Source organism: Ostrinia nubilalis, chromosome 13 (assembly GCF_963855985.1).
Source record: "Ostrinia nubilalis chromosome 13, ilOstNubi1.1, whole genome shotgun sequence".
In the NCBI taxonomy this organism is placed as follows: Eukaryota; Metazoa; Arthropoda; class Insecta; order Lepidoptera; family Crambidae; genus Ostrinia; species Ostrinia nubilalis.
The window spans coordinates 10,782,738-10,801,365 of NC_087100.1; the positions used below are offsets into that span (position 1 = coordinate 10,782,738).

The window sequence follows — 18,628 nt, forward strand, 5'->3', positions numbered from 1 at the left end:
CAATTTTTTGTTTGAATGTTTTGTTTGTTTTCGACAATTAGTCGTACTATAAGTAGTAGAACAATAATAGTAAACAACGTAGGTTTAGGTGTATCTTGCGTAGAATTTGATGATCTAATGTATTTCTTCAGTCATCTTGAATATGAAACAATTGGATATTTGTAAACTAATTGTAAAATTCGGAGCTTTAACTGTATAAACAAGAGGAGAACTCAAAACAAGACGTGTAGAATTATTTCCTCTGATTAGGTTTTACATCAATAACGATTATACGGACTTAAAGGAGCATCTTTCTGGGTCAGACAGAAATAACAAAAATAGTTTTCCATACATTTTCTTTCCGAATTTTAGTATATGAAATGGTTTTCACTAGAGGACAGTACTGGACAGTCATAAAACTGAATGACCTTTACTGAAGAGGTCAGGTAATCCTCTCAACCACAATACTGGGCGGATATCCACCCGTAACGACGTAATGATACGTTGATGCGACCAAAACGATTGGTTCCGTCGCTAAGCGCACGCGCATGACACGTCAGGGCTGCGATTTTCAATTGTTATTTATTTATTAACAATTTAGAGTTTCTTATTATTGTATTTGTTGTGGTTGTATAATGAATCCTCGCGTGTTTCTAAGTGATTCACTGTTACAAGTCGACTCTATGCGGTATACAGAAGCTATCACAACTGCAGCTGAACCAGAGGTTTGGCTCTGTGTTAAATTAATCCTCTTTGGTTCATCTGCCGCAATTTAAATGGTGCTCAAATAGCCTTCTATGTACATATTTTACTTGAAGTGTTCTATTTTACTTGAGTTTTTAATATCAAAATTGTGTCATGAGACATGTGTCTCACCTTCAGTAAATAAAATAAAAAGAGATATACTGTCTATTTCTCAGTTTATGTAGTCTTTACTGATATGTATTACTTGAATCAGTCCTGAATTAGACCAGTTCAACTTTCTTTAATCTTTATAACATACTTTGTGTTCGTCAAACTTGAGCACGAACTCCAGGATCTCAGCGAACTGCTTGACGAGCGCCTGCTGCTGCTCCAAGTGTTGAGTCGGACTCATCGCCCCTCCTACGAGCGATCCAAGTAACCGTGGCACCACCTGATGGCAAAGAAATGAAGTTATCATTAAACAAGGAAAAAATTTGAAAAGATTTCCGAGTTGTTTTTTTTTAGGAAGGAGTAATATAAGCGGTTGCTGGCAATTTCCTTTTGAAGATTGTTTACATTTTTATCTTTTGTTACACTTTTTTACGTTTACTTTACGCTTGCTTTAAAGCTATTATTTCCTTTCTTCTTCGTATGATCTTATTTATTTTAATTTTAGTGTTCACTGTATTCCTGACAAATATCTATCTATCTATATAAATAAAAATGAATTGATGTTCGTTAGTCTGATTAAAACTCGAGAACGGCTGGACCGATTGAGCTGATTTTGGTTTTAAAATGTTTGTCGTAGTCCAGGGTAGCTCCGGTAGGTCTAAACGGTGAGCAAATACGCGCGCGATATTGTTTTTGTGACAGACAAAATTCCACGCGGGCGAAGCCGCGGGCGGAAAGCTAGTCTATACTTATAATAAATCTGTAGAGAGGTCAATTCTGTACATGAAATATATTTTCAAAATAACTATCAGGGGGTGATTAGTGAACGATACTGACGCCAAAAATGCAATCAGTAAAATTTTTGTCTGTCTGTCTGTCTGTCCGTCTGTATGTTCCTTATAGAAACAAAAACTACTCGACGGATTTTAACGAAACTTAGTACAATTATTCTTCATACTCTTGGGCAGGTTATAGTATACTTAGGAATTCCCACGGGAACAGGAATTAGCGGGAAAATCCTTTTGTATGAAAAATCTAAACCGCTTAAGTTAGACGCTTGAAATTACTGCAGGCGACACTGTTAAAAACAAATTACGCAGGCAATCGATCCTCCCTATAAATATCAAGAAAACTGTGCTCATATCGCGCAGCCATTGTTTCCAGTATAATGGATCTATTGGTGCAGGGGATAAAGGGTCCCTGAAGGGCAGATCGAAAATATCCGAAGGTTCAAGGCTATTAACAGCATATTTACAACGCAATCTGTTCGCGAACGTGTAGTACACGGATGAGAGCACATCAAGCTAACACTGGAGAATCTTAACTAGTTGTAATACGTTCTATTTTGGATCAAAATGTTTAGTTTGCATGGACTGTACGTAATCGAAGTTTTGAACGCAGGAAATATGATGGCAACATAAATATTCATGGGTTTACGTTCTATGAACGAGGATTGACTCAATACGGGTACCAGGAATTTTGCTAGTAGCAATTTGCTTTTTAACACATCATAAGTGAGATTAATTTGGTATGTAACTTTATAGAAGGCGGAAGTCTATGTTTCTGATGTTAAGAATTAATGAAAAAAATAAAAAATAGATGTAACTACATAATTCACTTTCATCAAAATTCTTCCTCATAAACTTTATGAAAGCACGTGTCAATAAAACCCAGCAATTGACATGTGCAGCCGCGCGAAATAAACTGGAAAACTAGTTCGGAGTGGATTTTTCCAATATTCATTGAGGAAAGAAATGGAATCGATCAACCAGAGCCAATCTAGTTGGAATGTAAGCGGTTACAAACAAAATGAATAAACCTAGCTTTATAAAGTGTACTTTTGCAACATATTTTCAATCTTTGTAGGGATAAAATTTTAAGATCTTTAAAATGTCCTGGTCCAGCAATCTGAGCTCCTGGTGTGAGAAGATGATACGGCTCATTTATATTGCAGAAATGAATCAACTAAATCTGAAATGTAAGATTACTTGCTATGGAGAGCACGTCAAGCAAGCCACACGATATTTGCAAAAAGTATAACAGGTAAAAAAAGTAGAATGGGAAAAATATACCGCGAAACGTACGAACATGATTATTTTTCCATCGCAAATATTGACGGTGACATCGTACGATTTTTCAGAGCTGACGTGATGGTATCAAACTACAAGGATATCAGATAACAAGTCAAACAGAAATGTACAATTTCAGAACAATGTTCGTATCGTGCTATGCAGTTGCTAACAACAGACATGTATGATAAATGTTTGAAACACTGAACATTGTTTTGATGAAAACTATTCTGGGAACATTTTAAGCAATGTCTGTAATCCGAGTGCATGATCTAGACAAAGAAATAAAAGAGTTCTCTACAAAAATTCTTCATTAAACATTTTTATGAATCATGCGTGACCCAAAACTGTATCTATTTTGAATTCAGGAGGGTTAGCTTTAGTAAACAGAAAGTAAGCAATTTAACTCATTAACGCTAAAATTAATGTTCATCCGTTCGTATCAGCTGAAAGACATCCACTAATGGACAATACCACATAGTACTGCATCCAGGAACCTCCCGCGACCTTCACCAGATCGTCGGTCTACCAAGTGGGAGGCCTGCCTGCCGACCGAGCCGGAAAACACTATTTATACAATACAAAATTTGAGTAATCCGAGATTTTCCTCGATAGGTATTAGAAATACTTTTGCTCTTATGCAAACTCAAACGTTTTCATATGTATACATAGAGTAAAACTACTCTGGAAGATGGTAGAATTATCATCCTAGGCATCCTAGACTGCATCCCACTTAACATCAGGTGCGATTGTGGTCAAATACCTGCCTTGTTATGCATAAAAAAATAAAAAAAAAAAGAATAACTTTGTCAATGTCGCAGCCCGCGTGCCGAAAAGTCATCCACGTAGACCGAATTGATCGTCCATCGTCGATCGACATTCGACACGCTAGGCTCAGGAGACAACCAAAGGTTGTCTGGGGTCAATTAAGAATTAGAGATACTGAACACGGCACGGCAATTAGCTAGCGTTTATCTGTTTAGACGAGCATTTCATATAGGGTGAAAGAAGGAATTTGACAAATCCTCAACAAATAGCACTCAAGTGTTCAAGCTAGGCCTGTGTTTTGGTTTCATTTTTTTTTTACATTACGAGTAAAAATAGTTTACAGTTTAAACATGTAACAAAGTTACCTTCCGTGTAATCAATTTACACGTAAGGTAACTTTTTGAAAATAGTGTTTTGTACGCAGTTATCTTATGCGATTTTGGTTTGTTCATTAGAATGCTAATTTTCAAAAGGGGCCGTCCATATATTACGTCATTCTAAATTAGGGGGGGGGGGGGGGGGTTGGTCTGCGGATGACGGTAAATGATAGATAGGGGGGGGGGGGTGTTTCGAAATTGACGTCATTCTTATTTATTTATTTATAGTTTATTGTTCACGTACAAAAAAAATATTTCTAAAAAGAAATTTCTTCCAGCACACCTAGTAAGTGCGACTGCAAATGTGAGAACCGGCTAAGGCGCGTACAATACTAAAATAACTCATAATAAACATACATAATGCAGAGCAGGACACAATCAATGCTGAGCGGATGCCATTTTGGTCCACAAATTAATGTGCAAGTATTGTAAACTGTATACTGTAATAATTTAATATGTTGGGCCAAATAAAATATTTTCTTTCTTTCTTTCTTCTTTCTAGATAAAATACTCTAACAATAATCTATACTTATAATAAATCTGTAGAGAGGTCAATTCTGTACATGAAATATATTTTCGAAATAACTATCAGGGGGTGATTAGTGATCGATACTGATGCCAAAAATGCAATCAGTAAAATTTTTGTCTGTCTGTCTGTCTGTCTGTCTGTCTGTATGTTCCTTATAGAAACAAAAACTACTTGACGGATTTTAACGAAACTTGGTACAATTATTCTTCGTACTCCTGGGCAGGTTATAGGATACTTAGGAATTCCCACGGGCACGGGAATTAGCGGGAAAATCCTTTTGTATGAAAAATCTAAACTGCTTAAGTTAGACGCTTGAAATTTGGTATGCAGGTACCTTAGAAAACTTAAAGCTTAGTTACAACAGGATATTGCAAAATTCCCACGGGAACGGGAGTTAGCAGGAAAAAACATTTGTATGAAAAATCTAAACCGCTTAAGTTAGACTCTTGAAATTTGGCATGCAGGTACCTTAGTAAACTCAAAGCTTAGTTACAACAGGATATTGCAAAATTTCCACGGGAACGGGAGTTAGCGGGAAAAAACATTTGTATGAAAAAATCTAAACCGCGTAAGATAGATGAAAGGGGTTAAACGGGATCCACGCGTACGAAGTCGCGGGCGGCCGCTAGTATTACATATAATACTATCTGCCCGCCCCGGCTTCGCCCGTGGTACTTACATGTATTATTATACATTATTTTATAAACCTTCCTTAAGAATCACTCTTCTATTAAAAAAAAAAGGTGATTCTATAACCAAGTGTTTTAATTTTGTCAAACTGGTAATGACGTCAATTTTGGGAGAAGGGGGGGGGGGGGTCATTAAGAAATGACGATAGGATGATTGTAGGGGGGGGGGGGGGGGTCTAAAATCGGAAAAAATCGATGACGTAATTTATGGACGGCCCCACAAGCTGTACCCCAAGTGCTAGAAAACTAAGCTCGGTTTTTATTCCCTGGCAAAATCCTGATGCCGAGTTTCAGATTGCTCTAAGGAGTCTAAAAACACCGATTCCTTTACTTTTTCTGTCTAATTTTCTACCCACCCTGTATAGAACAGCCGGTCGTACGCGACCTATGACTTACGTATGATAAAACAATGAGACATTCGGACGTCGCAAGTCGCATCACGGCTGTTGGTGAAAATCGAGGCCAAGTTAACGTCGAACAATGCCAGGAAGCGATTGTTATTTGGACGATTAGCTCCAAGTTGCATCGCGTTTGATCGAGTTTAACGCAATTAATAGGCTATTTCTTGATGCGTAGTTAACTAAACCAATTGTCAAATTTTGTTACTATACTAAGGATGAGTTGCACCACCTAAGTTTAACAGTAACTATAACGATAACCGGCGTGTTTTGTATGGAGTTTCTGACGTTTGTTAAAGTTAAAGTAAGATGCAATCCAGCCTAAGACTGGTCTAACCATCGGTTATGGTTATAGTCCTGGTTAAAAAATAAGGTGGTGCAACGCCATTCTAAAAGTCAAACTACATAACTATCAAGTCATCGAATTTGACAGTTGTTTTAACTACGGATTACAAATCTGGGCCTAAGTAAGTGCTGAATGCAACGTGATTTGTTTAAACAGCAGAGTAGACGATTGCTTATCATGCATTTTATCGCCGACTTATCAGAAATCATTATCATTGACTTTGACACGTGAATGAACATGGAAATGTTAGCTGAAGCGTTCGTGGTTTGCCTTCTAGCAAGGAGGTTTTTAGTTTGCTCTTGCCAGAGTTCAGACGCGTAGGTAAGATATTTAAAAATGTGATCTATTTCACTTTGATCACCTGGATTTGATCACCCAGGTGCTCAAAGTGGACTCCAGACGACACTTTGGTGTCCTTTGATCACCCATGGATAAGATCACCTACTAGGTAAGTAATCAAAGAGGACTTCTTATCCATGGGTGATTAGGACACCAAAGTGTCGCTTGGAGTCTACTTTGAACACCTAGGTGATCAAAGTGGAATAGACCAAAAATATAGTGAAACATGATAACCTAGCGCTTGTTACGTGATGATGAATGCCTATTAAAGATTTATCTTGACGCCATTTTCACAGTTAAATTTTAATCAGTTTCGTTGATACTTCGGGGTCTCAAACAATTATGGAACTTATTATGTAAACAAACAGTAGGTACTTGTGACTGTATAGCAGCATTATTAATTATGATTATTACAAACAAATAGGGACTCATTGCGTTACTTATAGCAGGAAGGAAAATTAGGATCAGTTGCGCATAACGTACAGTAGCCAGCACATCAGATTATTAGTTTTTGTTGCATAATATCACCTATTGCAACTGCACAAGATGCAAGTCTTTAGTTAGGTGTCGACGTTTCCTGCCTTGAGTAAAAATATAAATGCCATGAAGTAATTGGATTACGAAACAACTGAAAACAAAACGATATAGGTAATTAGCGATATTTTTGATATAAGGAAAATTAATAATGGGAAAAATTGACCTAATTAATAATTCCACAATTAAATTGTACAAAACATTGAATTTCTCACTTATTTATAGAGATTTTTACTCAAAATTGCGTAAATTTAAATTAAATGGGATTCCCAGTGATGCGGATATATCCGCATATATGCATCTCCACTCAAACTTTTTCAATATCGTTGCCTCAGCAGTACTAGAACCTGCAAAAGCTGAAGAGTCTGTAATTGGACTTCCATCAACCACAAGTCCCAATCAGCTTAGTGCTCAAGTTTTGAAACTAGTTTTAAGCTTTGTTTCATAACATAGGCTAGTCTTAAGAATACGGAAAACGTGTTGAAGAAGTATTATGCCAGTTTAACATATTAATTGTGGTGATTCAGTGTCCATGAATCACGATGGGGCGAGACCGTCTCGAATCCTTAACTTTTTTAAGCGCACACTCACCATTCGACGAAGGATAATTCTGGGATATGTTCCGATGATGTAACGTAACGTAAATAGGCCACGATTTAATACGGACTATGTCTGTAGCAGCGTTGCCAGACGTCCCGATTTTGGCGGGACGTCCCGATTTTTAAATCAAATTTAACCGCGCGGGACAGGCTCGGTCCCGCTTTTCGGAGAGAACTCGACCGTACGTGGCGTACGTACTAAATCTGATTTAAAATATATTTTTTTGTTAAAATACATTTTGTATGGCTACTTTTGCTATCTATTGTCACGTAAACGTAATTTTAAGTCAAATAAAAAGATAAGTATTTGAAAACCTTTGATTATAATACGTTTTTTTACTATGTCCCGCTTCTGACGGAAGAATCCCGCTATTTTCACTCAAAAAGTACCAAAGTCCCGACTTGGCAAAAAAAAAACTGGCAATGCTGGTCTGTAGTGTTGTTGAAGAGCACATCAACGTAAACGCTGGGGTTTCTTAAGAAGACGTAATAGGGGTAATATTGCAGCGCACGTGTATAGTCTCATGTGCTGTAGACAGTGCCATTCTTCAAACAAAAGTACAGTTATCAAAATAATAGTAGTGACATAGTCAACCAAATGCGGAGTTGTTTATTTTTAGTGACAATAGCATCATCAACGGTCGTTTATAAAGTTGACAACGCGGGAGAGCTTGTAATTATGGGTTATTAATAACTATCAGAGATTGGGATAAATTGAAAGGTAAGTGCTACTTTATGAGTCTTTTCCCCCTCTTGATAATATTAATGTCTGAAAGATAAATCTATTTGGACCTTTCAGATTAACTACAATTTTTGTTTACAGTTGCATGCAGTTGTACACGTATAATTATTACGTCTCTCTATTTAAGTCATAACTGATGGCGACTGGAAAAACTAGATTTTCTGACAAAGTTTTGTCCTTTATGTCTGGTTCATAGTTTTCCAAGTAAAGAATTAAAATCAGGCGAATAAAAACTTATAACTTATTACCATAATATCGCGTTGTCCACTATTAACTTGACAGCTAATCTAAATAATAGGAAGTTAGGAACTGACTTAATTCATCAACCTTATCATTTTAAATTTAATAAGTGCCACTTTTAGACACGCAATGGCTGAAAAGAAGCACTGAAAAAAGAAAGAAAAATACCTGCCACTTTCAACGCAAATTATGTGACCGTACATAAGCCACATAACGTACGAAAAACGGTGGTGCATTCAAGCATGCATGCAGATTGTAGATGCAGTGCAGGGCACTGATTTATTTAGTGCGGAGCAGTAAAATGCAAACGACCTGATATACCGCCAACTACTTATTAACTGCACTAAATTAACTATGTGGGGTTAATTCTGCGATAAGAAAAACTAAAACTCAAGTTTATTCGAGTCAGCAATTTACATGACCCTGATACTGATATCGAAACTGAGTATTTTTGGAGGATAAGAATCTGTATTTTTCCAAATAGGTACATTTCTTAGTAGGTAGTCGACTTATCCTTTTTGTTCTTACCCACACAATACGATACGAGATATCGATTCTGTACCAAATGTTTCAATCGTATTTTTATTTCGGCTTTTAATCCTTCAGCGCGATAAGTTCAAATTCGTACTATGTTGTTTGACATACTTTGTTGATCTGTCCCTTTTTCATTTCTTTGAAAATGAAAGAGATAGTTTAGCATCTCGTTCTAAAGTGTACAGAGAATCGGGCCTAGCGCACAATTAAGACATCGACACCCGGCCTTTAATTAAATTAACGCCAGTTACAGCCCAATTGCGAGATTTGAGCTGTAAATTCGAGCAGATGTTGGCTACTCGGGCGTGCGGGTGTCATCCCAACACTATTTATAGCTTGTTCGATTCAACCTTACTGCGTAGGGATGTGCGATTTTTATGTAAGTACAGTCAGCGTCAGAGTTCGTGGCACCCAAAGTGGCCAAAAAGTTATTGCAACGAAAATGAGTCGACTGATGTGCTGTGGACTGTACTTTTATCATATATCTAGGATCGTAATTAGGGTTTGTACCCGGGTAATCCCGGAACCGAAAGAACCGGGAAAACCCGGGTTTTTTCGACAGCTTAAGAACCGGGTTTTAAAAATTCAAAACCCGGTTCTTTCGGTACTTTCGGGTTTTGCATAGTTATCTAAAAATCTGTTATAGGTATTAGGCATGAGTCGTCACAAGAAAATTTGCGAACGTATAGAGAACCTAAAGATATCAGATTAGCTACTAATAAAGATTACCTACTTATTAGTTTTGTACTTTGTTTTTTTATGAGATATGTAAATATTTTAAGCATTTTTCTTAATTTCTTTTTAATACACTGGCACATTTTTGTGCGCTTACGCTGCGACAGGTTATACAGAAGATTGAGGAGTATAACTTGCCACTATGCTTGGCGTTCGTAGACTATGAGAAGGTCTTCGATTCGATCAGCTCTTGGGCAGTGCTTACAGTCTCGTCAGCGGTGCCGTATTGACTATCGGTATATCGAGGTGCTGAAGTGCTTGTACAAAAACGCCACCATGTCGGTCCGAGTAAAGGAGCAGAGCACGATGACGATTCCTCTGCAGTAAGGCGTTGGGCAGGGAGATGTTATATCTCCTAAACTGTTCACCACTGCATTGGAAGACGCTTTCAAACTCCTTGAATGGAAAGGATTCGGCATAAACATTAATGGCGAGTACATCACTCACCTTCGGTTTGCCCACGATACTGATTGTGGTCATGGCAGAATCGTTGTAAGATCTTGGCACAATGCTCAAAGACCTTAATCGAGTTTCCTAAGAGGTAGGCCTGAGGATGAATATGGACAAAACAAAGCTTATGTCCAATGTCCATGTTGCGCCCTACCCAGTTTCGGTTGGGAGCTCAATCGTCGAGATTGTTGACAAGTATGTCTACCTCGGACAAACGATCCAGCTAGGAAGGTCCAATTTCGAAAAGGGGGTCAATGTCGAATCCAATTCGGCTAGGCAGCGTTCGGGAAACTACGCAACATCTTTTCATCCAAAATACCTCTGTGCCTGAAGACGAAAGTCTACAACCAATGTGTGTTACCAGTGATGACTTATGGCTCGGAAACGTGGCCTCTCACTATAGGCCTTATACAGAAGCTCAAAGTTGCACAGCGTGCTATGGAGAGGGCTATGCTCGGAGTTTCTTTACGAGATCGAATCAGAAATGAGGAGATCCGTAAATGAACTAAAGTAGCGAATTTAGTTCATTAACGGATCTCCTCATTTCTATGTCAGCGGACTCAGCGAACATAGCCCGACGCGGACGCAGAACTGACGGCCGATGGGGCAGGAAGGTCCTGGAATGGAGGCCGCGTACCGGAAAACGCAGCGTGGAACGTCCACCCACAAGGTGGACCGACGACATCATAAAGGTAGCAGGGAAGCGCTGGACGCAGGCCGCTACCAATCGATCAACATGGAAAGCATTGGGGGAGGTTTATGTTCAGCAGTGGACGTCCTATCCTATGGTTTAAAATTTAAACAAATAATAAAAATAATAAAATCATCATCATTTAAACTTTAAATGATGATGATGATGTTATTTTTGTATGAGAGTTGGCAACACTGACTCCTTTATTTGCTTTGCATCTGACAGTCAATATATAAATAGTCAAATATATCGTTAAGTTGGATGAAAAAGACTGATTGTTGTACCTCAATTGAAAACTGATTATTTTACTTTTTTTATTTTTGGGAGTAGAATTTAGTAAAAATAGAAAAATATTGTAAATCAGGTTTGTTGATTATTCCTAGTCTATTCAAAGAAGTGTTATTTCAATAAAAAAAAAAAAACATAATCAAAATATTGTTTGTTTGGAACCGAAAGAACCGAAAAAACCGGGGCTCCCGGTTCTTATGACCACCAGACCCGAAAAACCCGGTTCCTCAAACCAGAACCGATTCTGCATTCCCTAATCGTAATAGGCAGTTTCTCTTAATAACACGACGATTTTTTAAAGTGTTATTTGCTGGAAAATCGCTTTTCGTTTTGTTCTGAAACTTGTGAGAAACGAGAGATGCTACCTGAAATTGATCCACTAATCGATTCCCTTTGAATCTTCTAAGATTGACTTATCAATCGATTCAGATTGGTTCATCCTTACACCGCAGAAGACACCGCTTTGGCAGTTAAGTAATTGGATCGCGGTTCAGCGGTTATCTTTACAGTCTAGAACAAGTTTATCGATTCACCCAGTTCATTCTTCATTTCCTTTGACTTGGTTGTGCCAAGGCTGCTGTTGAACGTTTAATGGAGTCTCTTTGTTTTATGCATTGAATTTTGAACCTTAGGTATGATAAGTGGTTCCCAATCTTTTCTCCAGGAAACATTTTGATTTATTGTTGCTAGCAGGAACTAGTCTGTCCTTGTCACTTTCTACTCGGCTTTAACTTTTTGTAATTTAGATTTGTTTGTTGATCTCATTTTGATTGTTGGTAGCATTTTTCAACATTACTTCAGTTATATGACTGGTGGTTCATGAAAATACGACTACAACACCAGTTGTGGTTGCGGTTTCGAATCTCTCAGGGGACAAATGTTTATGTAATGAATGAGTACAAGTAGCTATAATTTATTGTTTGATGAACACATATTATCTATTTGAGTATGTTTATCCGTTATCATCGTTGCTATACTTCAACTGTAGTCTTTTTCATGCAAGAACGAGATAATACAACAAACACAACCGAATTGAGAACCTCCTCCTTTTTTAAGTCAGTTCAAGAAAGCAATGTACACAAAGCAAAGAAGTGGGTATATTTAGTTCCATAAAGACAGACCGCGGTTGAAGTTAACTGCTGCAAGATAAATAAACCAGTACATTTGTTTGGTGTTTTGGTACAGAATCCGTTTTCCGCATTGAGTTTAGTCTTGTATATATTTTGGATAGGCGTGAAGTTTCTTCTTATAGCCGAGGCCTTGGTGGTATTTTAAACACATGATTAGCATGGCAACACCATTGAGTGCCAGTTGCAATATAAAACTCATTAATCATTTCGTTCACGCCAAGAAAACTGCGGAGTATCTCAGTTATTATAATATGTACAAGATGGTAATTACACCGGTAGTGAGTGTTAATAGAGCATGATAATGTAAAAAAAAACAATTTCGCGTGGCGTTGATGATTTGAAAAACCACTCACGAATAATAATACAATATTATTTGTGCGAAATCATTCAATAAAAATGTGGAGATTTCCTATCCTTGTTCTGTTTTTTCCACATTAGTTAGTTACAGTTGACGCGACTCCGGCGCAGCAGAAAGCATGCTTTCTTGTGAAGTGCAACGGACTGCATGCCCCATTAATTCTGGTTCCACACTGCGGACATCTGCATCGGTGCTGGCACGTGATTTACAGTACGTGGGATGTGTACTAAGATGTACAACTTGAGAATGAGATCTACTTGTGAATGCATCATGCTGCAGAATCGACTCTACTATCTAAATGTTAGTCATCGGTCTCCTTTCTCGATTGTGGAACTGTACGATCAAAATCGTTTAATATTCTTTACAGCACACACGTCCGAAACATAACTTCTGGAGACAATTTCGGCTGGTACTTACTGCAAAGTTACCACACGAATTTCAGATAAATAAATGAAATAAATAAGTGTTGTTGTTGTGTAAATCCTTGGGGAAGACAGGCCTGTCTTTGGCTGAAAGGCTGAAACGCACGAACGAAAATAAATAAAATAGCTTCTGTGTTTGAAGTTTTGAAAATGTTTACCCTTAGATAGTAGCAATGAGCTACTAACATAACCTGCATTGGGGATGTATTTTTGACGCACCCGAACTCCATATGCCAAACCTTAGTAGTACAAATCGTATAGATCTACAGGTTCATGTGAGAAATGAGATTCGAATGCTTCAAAAATAGATTTTCAGAGCTCTTTTATCAGGACTTCAGGAGTACCCATCTCCGGTACAGAATTTGCAGTCAATCGATGATAAATTATTAAGTTTTTTTTCTCTTAATTTGAGAATTTGTCAGGAGTACATATCTCCCGTTCAGAATTTGCAGTCGATCGATGATCAATTATTAACCTCTTTATGATCTTATCTCAATTGGGTCGTCGAGTCGTCGAGTTTCAATCGCAAGAAAAGTCACGGGCGGTCGCTGCCAGTTAATACATTTTAATTTATTCATTGTTGTTTCTACGGCAGTATAATTCAAACGGCTCTACAGTTAGATTGAATAATGGGATCGTATTGCTTAGGTTTTATTGCCATGCTAACAGGCTGCTACGGCCGATGCCTTGTAGACATTGTGTGAAAGCTTGTTATGCAGTCTCAAACCTCAGGATAAATAATGCTACGTTCGATGGACCGATGACCTCAAGAAGATAGCTGTCAGCCAAGATTTCAAGTTCCGTCGTTTGGGAAGACCTATGTTCAGTAGTGGATGTCCTGTGGCTGAAATGATGATGATGATGGGTTCAAAAAGCGGAACATCGTACCTATCGTGATCTTTGGAGTTCCTTACGTCCATAAGTGAGTGTAATGCAATTGACTGACGATGAAATAATGCGTTATGAGTGGTGATTGATTTATCAGATCCAAACTAAAACCTCGTTGTTTCGAATTAATGCTGTAACTAAAGTACAAAAAATGGAAGGTCGCAGAAATTATTAGTTCTCATGATCTGGTGGTCATCTTTCAAGACTTCAGTTATAGCAGTTGTACCATGCGCATAAAAGGCTAGCTATATTCGTATTCGTTCATGCTGTTTCGCATTTATAAAAGAAACGTATCTGGAAACGTAATTATTTTTCACACCCTATTTCCATTATTTCGCGCAATGAAACATGTGGCGGTAACGAGTCATAACTTCATATAAAGGTTTAATATTCTAATTTGCTTGGTTCTGTTGTGTTTTACGTTATTATACATAATGTATGGCATCCGAGGTTTAACCACAACCCGACGTATACGTAGCATCAGAGGCGGGGCAAGACCTAAATTTGATGTGGGCAAGACAGATTTCGCGAGGCCTTGTTCTGTGGCGACCTGAAGACGGATTTTATGAAATAATAAAATAAAGGGTCAAAGGTCTATACATTGACAGTTTCTGATTTCTTGATTCAGTGATTATTTTTAAAGGAATATTGCGCCAAAGAATAATGTTCGTCACTTAAAACCGTGTTGTTGCTTAATTTTGTGTCTGATTATGGCTGAATTTGTTTGGAAAAAAATATATTTTTATTTTTAACTACATTGTTTAGCTATCAAGAATTTATATTTAATAGTCAATGTTCGTATTGTGATATTGTCATCTCCACCTTGTATACATTTTTTCAAAATTTTTGATGCGCGAGGCCCCTTGTACCGCGAGGCCGTAGGCGGTGGCCCACGTCGCCTACGCCTTACGCCGCCTCTGCGTAGCATCGACCCACAAACCATGTAGGATTAATAAATTAAATTCCATCGTTAAAGGGGTGATGCGAGTTACGCACGATTATAATTTACAACATGGTTTTGGTATAAATTCGACGTTAAATGTAATAATTTTACAAAGATTAACGAAAGGAGGATTTAGATAAACCATGTGTCACATCAAATCGTTTATCTTTGGTTAATCCATTTAAATTTTCCAAATGTTTACAAAGAGTTTGTGTAATAATGACGTTAGTGTCTCTTTAAGAACAATATCGCTTAGGTAGTTGGTAAATGGTTACCTTAAAATTAAAGTTCAAAGCGAATACGTCGTATTACAAATAACTTTAAGGTACATATTCGGATATTTCGGATACAGTGGCGCGTCCTTATCCGTACACCCACTGGGCACTACACCTACGGCTTAGACGGTGTTATTGAAAGCACACTATGGCACTGCCATCACTGTGCTGCATCTCGCACGTCAATGAGTAAATTGCCGTCCTCAATAAATTAATTAAAACGTAGGTGCCTATTTAAGTTTCGATTTTCGAAGATGTATTGCCTTGTACTATAGTGGTGAATACGATATACGACTCATATTGCATAGGGTTAAATAAACAAACAATTTTGAGGATAAAAATAGAATATGATAACCTAAATACTATTTAAAATACATTTTATTCGCTATCATCAACAACTCTACCAGTTGCGCATTTGTTTCCTTGGGTAAAATGACTAAAGGTAATCCGTTCTATTCATAGTTTCGGACGACTAAATATAATTTATAAATATTAATAAATAAATAATAAAGGCGTCTTTAAAAGCATAACCCTTCTTATGGCGCAGTCGGGTATAAAGCGACTCATTTGAGACTAGATCGCGCAGTGTAAAAATCCAAGGATATTTTAAACCAAACGGGCAACCCTAATAAAGGGTGTAAACTAAAGATTCAAGATCAAAGAACTGCTACTTTTGGTTACTGACTTTTGGGTGCCGCCACTGGGTTTAGAGATATTTGAACCTCTGGGGCAAGGCTCATTATAATTTATGCGCCATCATGTCCGCCCCCGCGAGTTTGTGAGTGTTGGGAGAAGTGAATACCTAAATGATTAAATTGCCTTTTGGGATATCGTACGTGGCAGATGAAGGCCAGATAAGAGGTTTTAGTAAATACAAGGAGTAGGCGTATGTTATGTGTAGGCTGTATGTGATGGGTGAATCCACTCTTAATAATAAGCATACAATATTTTAGCTTAATTACTTGAAGGGGTTCGTGATTTGTTAAAGACAAATCACCAATAAAAACTTTTGATAAGAAAAAACATACCACACAAAGCAATGATGCGCTTTTGTAAAGCTTACTTATTATAAAAATGTTGCACGCAATGGATAAAATTGTAACATTTTTATGTTCTTGCGGAAAAGAAGTTCAAAGATTTCAAAGTGACCCATCTCAAAAATCCATAATTTTGAACACTTACTTACATCTTTAGGGACGATGAATCGCAACTTTACGTTGAAACTTTTTCTTTTGTTATGGCTTTAAATGTGCTTTTTTTTTATTTTGGTGCGGTTTTGCCAGCCGACGCGACAGGTGTGGTGTGGTGGCTGGAATGCCGGCGGTCAGCCTCCTGCACTGGGTGAGGCACAATCGGTATTATTAGTGGATTGTGATGCACCTGCCTTCTTTGAAGGATGGAGGTAGGGCTAGCCATGCTAAAGATACGCTGTGTAATGTCAATGTGCGCACATTAGACAACATTTTTAACATTAATAATTATCGTGGAAAAATCAGTCATCAAACTACTAATAGGTTAAGTTACATAAATACAAAGCAATTATTGAAATAGAGCATATTTAAGGCAATCTGTTTGTATTGACATGTTTTTGTAAATGATTCTGTATAAAATTACATCACTCTGAATTGAGAATGTTACTAGGTATGCAAAATCACTTGAAACCTTTGTTACAGTTAAGCTTTTACATATACAAATACATTTGTTTTTATTTCATTCAAAAATACCAAGTAGTTATGATTTTATAGGCATTCAAAGTTCGCTTAAATATCGAGGCCCGCCGACGGTCACGTGACCGCGCGTGACGTACATTCACAGTGTCCGCTCACTAGAAAACGGATTAAACATACTTAAATACACTTTTTTTGTAAATACATACATATTATACATATTAACACCCAGACCCATCACAGAAATTAAAATTGAACCAAACCCAAACTTGATGCGATTGTGCCATTTTATTGCGAAGTACCTTCCAGCTCCATCATCAGACCCTGATTACTGTATAGAATTGAAGTACTCGTCAATACAAAACGAACGAGCCCAAACTCGATGGAGTTAAGTCGTTTTATTATGGAGTTCCTATGGCCACCTTCCAGCTCCATCATCAGATCAGCTCCATGTCATCATAATATTGCATTGTCATCCAAATTACCGGTGTATGCGAAATTTCAGCTTAATCGGTTGTCCGGAAGTGGGTCTTAATTCAGTTTGCAAGATTCCACCCATACAAATTTTAGCCAGTCACTATAATATGACGTCACGCGCATAAAATGGCGGGCCGGCCGCCGCCCGCAACTTTAAAATTCAATATCTTGGAAACTAATTGACGTATCGAAATAATTCTTTCACGCGTATTTTTTATTTTTAAGGCGATAGGTGAGGCAAAACTGCAAAATAGACCTCTCTTTGAATCCCTACTCCTCCTAAATGGATGATCCAAACAAGAAAAAAAAATATGTGTGAGATGTATAATATCTTAAACTAAAAAATTGTTGTTCGTTTTTTTTGTTACAACTATTAGTTTTGACAGAAAAAATTCTTAACTTTCTTCTAATTTCACCAAAGAAATTTCCTACTCCTCCTAAACGGCTGAAGCGATTTTAATGATTCTTTCACCAAATGATAGAAAATTTAATTATCTAAAAAATTGTTGTTCATTTTTTTTCAAAAATAATGTATTACGTGTCATACATTCAAAATACCCTGTAATTTCCACACGCGGGCCGCGCGATAGCGGGAGCTCAGTCTTTCACTAGCGTTCGCACGGGGAGGCTGTGTCGCACATCGGCACGCTCCGCTTCTTTGTTTTTCTATAAAGAATTTATAGCGCAGATGGTACACTCGGTACTCATAATAGTTCGGCGGCTGAATGAAAGTGATCTAAGTACTTACTACGTCATTTGAAATATGTATAGGTATTATAAAATGTTTAAGATAATTTAAATACATAGGTATACAAGATGCTGATTATCTATTTTTTCTAGATTTATTTGTCTGATTATCTATTTATTCTAGATTTATTTATTACTTCGAGATATACATAGGTATTTTTTTATTATGTATTAGTAGGTAATAATAATAAAACAACGCACTTAGGTATAGGAAATCACAAGACAACAAAAAATACCTACAAAGGATTATTTAAATTCTGTAATTAACAAAACCGTATTTTATTAATTTCTTTGAAACTATCACATCACATTTGTGCATTTTGCGTTTCGATTGGTAATTAATCTACAGGGTACCCCGTTTGGTATATTGGTTTTGGTTGGTATGTTTTTTTTTATCTCATTGGTCTCCACAAAAAATCGGAATTTTTCCCAGGGAATTTTCGATTCATCCAGCTCAATCATCTCGTCGCGAATAAGGTTAGGTACCACCTATTTCGATCCCTGATAATAATATAAAATATACCTACAGGTGTTTGGTAGAACGTTAGACAAACTTCGT

At 37.3% G+C, this 18,628-nt stretch overlaps 1 protein-coding gene across 1 annotated transcript in view; it reads right to left on the reverse strand.

The window, feature by feature from the left end:
- Positions 1-18,628, reverse strand: part of LOC135077197 (CYFIP-related Rac1 interactor A) — a 48,706-nt gene that overhangs the window by 16,360 nt on the left and 13,718 nt on the right. The window contains exon 2 of the mRNA XM_063971747.1: positions 983-1,114. Coding sequence (XP_063827817.1) covers positions 983-1,114 — 132 coding nt within the window. The remainder of the gene's footprint in view (positions 1-982; positions 1,115-18,628) is intronic.